This window comes from Heterocephalus glaber, unplaced genomic scaffold, assembly GCF_053883595.1.
Source record: "Heterocephalus glaber isolate CG9 unplaced genomic scaffold, H.glaber_assembly_v1.0 deba00001457, whole genome shotgun sequence".
Taxonomy (NCBI): Eukaryota; Metazoa; Chordata; class Mammalia; order Rodentia; family Bathyergidae; genus Heterocephalus; species Heterocephalus glaber.
In genome coordinates, this window is record NW_028258305.1 from 30,253,963 (window position 1) to 30,260,606 (window position 6,644).

A 6,644-nucleotide genomic window follows, 5' to 3' on the forward strand; every position below is an offset into this window, starting at 1 on the left:
CACATGACATTGTTCTGAAATTCCTTTTATGATTTCTACTAGAAATAAACTGTAAAAATAATTTACATGGCTAGAATGCAGAATTCAGATGCTGTTATTATATAAACTGCTGAAATATTTTCTGGTTCATGATTCTGAGTGCTATTATTAGTAGCCTCTGATGGAATTAACATTAGCTTAAGGCCAATAGCAGTTTCTGCCTTAAACTTGCTCAACCATTAAAGTACTATATTCATGTGTAATCTTTTATCTTCTGTCTTGTCTACAATCTTTTGTACTATTATGGTGTGTGGCTGGTCCAGTAGAGTCAGGTGTAGAGCTCAGAATTTGGTTGTAGAGGTATCAGTCATATTTGGAAAATGATTTGCTTGAGTCAGTTAAAACATGTGAAAAATAATAAATTATGATTAGGTGTGAGGTATGATGAACAAGTTTGAAATTGATTTGTAAAAATTATGAAACTTTTTCAGGCATTAATATTTCTAGCATATAATCTCTCCAACTATAACTGTTTCTGTACAGGTATGTGGTGGGGACAAGCCTTACATTGCACCTTCAGACCTGGAGCGAAAACACCTGGATCTCAAGGAAGTGGCCATTAGACAGTTTCGTTCTGTGAAAAAAATGGGTGGAGATGAGTTCTGCCGTCGTTATCAGGACCAGCTTGAAGCTGAAATTGAAGAAACCTATGCAAATTTTATAAAGCACAATGATGGCAAAAATATCTTCTATGCTGCTCGTACCCCTGCCACGCTGTTTGCAGTTATGTTTGCAATGTATATAATCTCAGGACTGACTGGCTTCATTGGTCTAAACTCTATAGCTGTCTTGTGTAACCTTGTCATGGGGTTAGCACTGACGTCGCTTTGTACTTGGGCCTATGTTAAATACTCTGGGGAGTTCAGAGAAATTGGAACAATGATTGATCAGATTGCTGAAACACTATGGGAACAGGTTGGTATCCATCTTTTGGCTTTTCAATGACTAATCTCATTTTCCCTGTGAATTTGTCCACCTTCTTTTCTTTACATGAGGAATAACAAAAGGATATTTTGTTTTGATTGGATAAAGAATCTGTACTATACTATCTGTACTTGAGGATGTCCTTATCTTTAAAGTCATAATTATAGTATACTTTGGTTAACTTAACTTACTTTGGTTAACTGTAGTATCCTCTGAATAGATTCTTGCTTAATAGGGCTGATTATGCCAGACCATGGGCAGGACCATTGTGTCTAATTTTTTTTCTTTGAGAAAATAAAATATAATCAATGAACAATTTAAAAGGTAAGGAAAAGAAATTTGGAAGTACAGTCAATGCTTTTGAAAATAAGTTTCTTACTAATATCATGAAGAGACACTGTAGGAAAATCTGAATGATAAGTCTTTAATGCCTTCCATGAAGATAGTGGTGATTTAGTGACGACTATATGGAACAATTCTACAGAGATCGCTTTCTGAAGAAACTTTGATGTCTGTACCATGGGAATACTAGTGAACAAAGCAAAGCATCTGGAGCAGAGAACCAACTTGAGCCATAATCTTTTACCTCAAAGGAGAATTCAGAGTCAGGCTGTGAACTCTTGCCCACCAAGCATCTACTAAAGAAAGCCATTTTGTATACCTTCCAGCTGTGTTTTGGAATTGCCCGTGTACGGATAATTTCACTTAAGTGGGATTGAGGATGTCATTAAAATGGTCATTGTGAAATACCTGAGCATCAAGGACCAGAATGAAAGCGGTGGTTATTACTAATGAGGGATAGATGTAAGAGGCATTTTCACATGCTGTTTCTGGAGCGGTGAGGTATTTACCTTACTTAAAGGTTTAGGATTTGCAGGCTCATATTTGTTTTGGATTTAAATTCAAAGACTAAAGAAGTAGGGCATTTTTGAAGAAAGTTGATTGAATATTGACTTGTCTTATAATAATATCATATGTCATTATAAATTGACCGATTATATTGGATTTTGTCTTCTCTTTAGAGAAATGCTCTATTTATTAACATCTAACTTGGAAGTTTATGTTTGGATATTTGTTAAGTTTACATTTTTATCTTTTAAAAACCTCACTATTTTATGGTCCTTTCGTAATTTCTAATAGAAGATGAATTAAAAGCCATCACCACCTCCTTTTTGAAAAAATATGATGTACTTTAAAATTTTGGACCGTGACTAATTTTCTGCATCATGAATTTCAGTAATTGTACAATGTCTTCTTTTGAAATATACTCATCTGTTTAGCATTGATTCTAAGATTTTAGAGGTGCCATTATTACAGAACAATTAAATGGAAGACTCTAAGGTGTGTAAAATTATTTCCATGATAGTATAGTTGAGGTAAGGGGATCCTTAGAGATCTGCGCTGTGTCAGCAGACCTTATCTAAATTTCTTTGCATTTCTCTTTTTTCTTCTTTTGCTTCAGAGGAGTCCCAGGAAGGTGAGAAACCTACAAAGTCTTAAATTCTTGTAGTCTTAACTCTGTAGCTTCATTCTCCTAACAAATCACTCCATGTTTTAGGTGTTTTCCAAACTGTTTGAAGTTACTAGACGTCGAATGGTTCATCGTGCTCTTTCATCAGCACAGCTACAGAGACTGTCATCCAACAATAACAAGAAGAAAAATTAGACAGTATTTTTAACTTTTTTCTCTATCTGAAGTGTTCACACTTATACATGTAGGACAATAAGCAGGACCGTCTGGGCCGGTCTGCATAAATGCTGTATACATACCAGATTTGATGCTGCATATAGGGTATGGAATTGCACATCCATCTCATAGGATTTGTAAGTGGTTTGAATAAGAGGAAAGTAATTTTTGTTGCATATGTCTAATTGCATAATTTGTAACATCATAACCTTTCTTTTGGGAGAAGCATCTTTATTTCTCACATTCCTGGTTATTTTTGTCATTGCTTTGAATTGAATTTTTATATCTATTTTTATATGTAGCACTTTTTTTACCTCATGTTTTTGTTTGTTTTGCACATTTCTCATACCACAGGTATTGAAGCCCCTGGGTGATAATTTGATGGAGGAGAACATAAGGCAGTCTGTAACAAACTCTATCAAAGCAGGCCTGACTGACCAGGTGTCTCATCAAGCCAGATTAAAGACAGACTGACAGTTCATCTCCTCATGGACTCCACTCTCCCTTTTTCATGCTTGCTGTAAAATGAGAACTCAAATAAAAATAAACCAAAGTTTACAATCAACTGTAGAAGTAGTTTAGTATAACTGGCTTCACAGATGGCTGCCACAGAGTGTGAAATTGTTTGTTGTTTTTAAGCATTCTTTTAATGGCTCCTTAGACCTGGAGATTGGCTGAGGAGCATTAGTTTATCATGCACATTTGTGCCATGTTTAATTCTTTTTTTCTTTTTACTTAATCTAATGTTAGTGAAATTTGTCTTATATAAAAGGATATTTCAGGGAAATATTTTAAGAAATCTATTTAGTCTCTTTAAGTGTCTCATTGAAATTTTAATTTTTAGAGAATTTATGAATCACTGTATCAAGAATCAGATCAGAATGACAATGAAGCCTTTATTGAGCCACTACATTAAAAATATATATTGCTTTACTGCCTTCAATACCAGTATTACATAAATGCATGTGTCAGAAACTTCACAAAAATTACATGACAACTCTTAGAGCTGAGAAAGTAATTCTGAGGTGTACATTTGTCTTGCCTTTTTAAATTTATAAACCTGCCCTAAAAGGAGATGCATATCTGGGAAAACCTGAACTGTCTTTTTGCAGTTTAGCCTTCATGTACATAAAATATGCCATTAATTTTATTGGGGGAGAAATTCCATCCAAAAATGTTGCCTACAGCTATGAGTTAAGAGTGTCTGTACAGTGTGTAGCTTTTATTTTCTAAAATCACAGATAGGGCATGTATATGAATTATAAATATATAAATACAATTTTGTATTAAAAGTTTTGTAGTTTATGGCAAAATTTGGTTCTGTGGTAGGCTAATAAGTACAGTTCCTATGGAAGGAATGTTTGTGGCTCATGTCAGTGTGTGACTGCATAGACAATTTGAAGTTTTTGATATATTTGTGATATTTATCTTCCTTGAGCACTGCAATCTCACCTCCCCAAGGGAATTCAATGGGAATGTTTATTGTGACTCGTTCTCTGTTGCATTTTAAAGTTATTTCCTGTAATTTATTTTCAGTACATAATTAAAAATTTGTTGTATATATAAAATGAAATGTGATTTTTTTAAAAAGAAATTCTTCAAATACATATTCCACTACATAAATCATATTTGTCTATACTGAAGGAGCATGAGCAGGAAACACTCAAGTTGAGAGTATAAGGTATTGTATCTTGAAGCTGAGTGTGTAAAAAATTATTTTCTTTGTCTATGTAAGGGAAAACTTGTGAGTAGCCTATGTGTAGCTAGGGGTTTATTAATTTCTCTCCCCCCCTTTCCTCTGTGTGTGTGTGTGTGTGTGTGTGTGTGTGTGAGAGAGAGAATGTGATATATGTAAGGCTAACATGTTTTCAAAACTTTTGTAGCCTCTGTGAACACCTATTAAAACACCTGGTTTGGTTTTTAAGTGAAGAAAATTCAAGTCTTGTATGCATGAAAGCTTTTAATTTACTTTGGTTAATGTATCTTTCCCCATTCAAATCCTATTTTGTATGGATTGTATTTGTTTCCATCTGTATTAAATTGCTGCCTACTCACCTGTTCTTAAACATAAAGAATCTTTCCTAAAAATGTCTCTTTTATTTCTTACACCACCCCATTTTATGAGTGCTGTGGACTGTTTCTGTGAATGAAAAATAAAGTTTGTTGTATAATAGAAATTCTTCTGAAATGAAAGACTTATGTAGCCTACCTTTTAAAAATGATAAAGATAATTAGCTTTTTTTTTTTTTGGTACTGGGGATCGAACTTGGGTCCTTGTGCTTGCGAGGCAGGCGGCGGCACCACTGAGCTAAATCCCCGGCCCAGATAATTAGATTTTTAAATATTTCTTGTTAGAATGTTTTTTCCCAAGGAAGGTACATTCTCTATAGGATTCCAAGAAAGCACTTTACTTTCAGTTAGAAGGCTCTGAACATTGTTAGGCAAGAAGCAATAAAAAGGATTAAAGACAAATTCAAAACTGTTGACTGAAATGACTTTAGTGTTAGTATATTTTCTGTGGTACAGTTTTTAGTAATTATTACAAGTTAGGTTTTAAAAAGGATTTTCTCAATGGCATGTGATTTGTCCTATTTAAGACACAATTGACATTTGAAAAGAGGCAATCATCTGTGACCCTGCTCTTGAGTATGCCTTGTGTGTTTCTCATGAAGATGGATAACTAGTCATCCTTGCTTCAGTGAAAATATTTCTATTTGTAGAATTTAATAACTATTTCACCTTTTTCTTTTTTTAAAGACAGTCTTATCACCTAGTTCAGGCTGGCCTTGAACTCACTTTGTAGCCCAGGTTGGCTCAAATTCACGATGATCCTCCTGCCTTCTGAATACTGGGATTACAGCCGTGCACCACTATGCCCTGCAGTATTTCACTTTTGAGGGTTATATTTTCAGTGAACTCTGAGAAGAAATTCGTTAGTTCAATTTTGAAATTAAAACTGTGCTATTATAGAACTCACCCTTGAGGTAGGCATGAGTGCTGTTATTTTAGTTATATTCATTACTATGGGACTTAAAAATTTCTGGTCTTAACTCGGTTAAGAACCTATTAAAATTACCATAAAATTCCAGAAAACACTGATGTGGCTGTTAATGGTTTGCTGTATAAATATCCAAAATAACCCCTCAAAAAGTATTTGGTCAGACTTTTAGCCCAGTAATAAGGAGGCTTTTAAACTAGATGTTTATTTGTTAGTGTAGGTTGCTTATGTCTTTTGGTCATATATTGGCTTCAGCTGAAAAATTCATGGTCCACGTGAATTTGACCAGAATTGATGTATGCATTCTAGTATTTTTCCATTCATGTCATAGTTGTGAGTGATGATGGAGATCAGCTTGGACAGCTGGCAGCAGTGCTTTGGGCAGCTGTTTTCTCCCTGATTCTCTGCCATAGAGAGGACTTGACTTTGGGCAAAAAAAAAAAAAAAAAGTCTCCCAGCAACATAGAATTGCAGTATTATCTACTTAAGTCTTAGATTAAATTCGAAGACCTCCTGACCTTCAGATTTGCATTTTGCTAGAATTTAGGCTGAAGAATTGGGCGACTTAAGACTACAGTGAAATACAGCCTTTATGTTCTTTTTTTTTTTTTTTTTTTGGTACGGGGGTTGAACTCAGGTCCTTGTGCTTGCGCAGCAGGCGGCGAAACCACTGAGCTAAATCCCCGGCCCCTAACTTTTATATTTTAAGTTTGTGACTTCTGGGGCTCTTCAGAGCCAAAGATACCAGCTGATCAGGTCAAAAGACCCTAAAGATGTGTGTAAAAAGGTTTAGGGGAGGGAATCACAGCTGTTGGATAGTTACGTAAAACATTTTCACACGTACGTTTGCATTCCTGATAGTCCTGTGAGATTATATAGGTCACCTCATCAAAAAAGAAGTCTCCTCTCGCAAGCGGAAGGACCCGAGTTCGATCGCCGGTACCAAAAAACCCCCGAAAAAACAAAAAAACAAAAAAGAAGTCTCCTGTACCTCAG

The 6,644-nt window shown here is 35.1% G+C and overlaps 1 protein-coding gene across 3 annotated transcripts in view; it reads left to right on the plus strand.

Annotated features, from left to right (window-relative positions):
• The window catches only part of Atl2 (atlastin GTPase 2), a 65,455-nt gene extending 60,717 nt beyond the window's left edge, over positions 1–4,738 (plus strand). For 2 of the 3 annotated variants that reach the window (XM_004839313.4, XM_087216461.1), the window contains 3 exons: positions 523–954; positions 2,426–2,440; positions 2,522–2,786. In XM_004839313.4, coding sequence (XP_004839370.1) covers positions 523–954; positions 2,426–2,440; positions 2,522–2,629 — 555 coding nt within the window. In that variant the 3' untranslated portion in view covers positions 2,630–2,786. Of the gene's footprint in view, positions 1–522; positions 955–2,425; positions 2,441–2,521; positions 2,787–3,004 lie in introns of those variants that run through there. The other variant, XM_004839314.3, reaches the window with a different exon arrangement.
• The last annotated feature ends 1,906 nt before the right edge of the window (positions 4,739–6,644 follow it).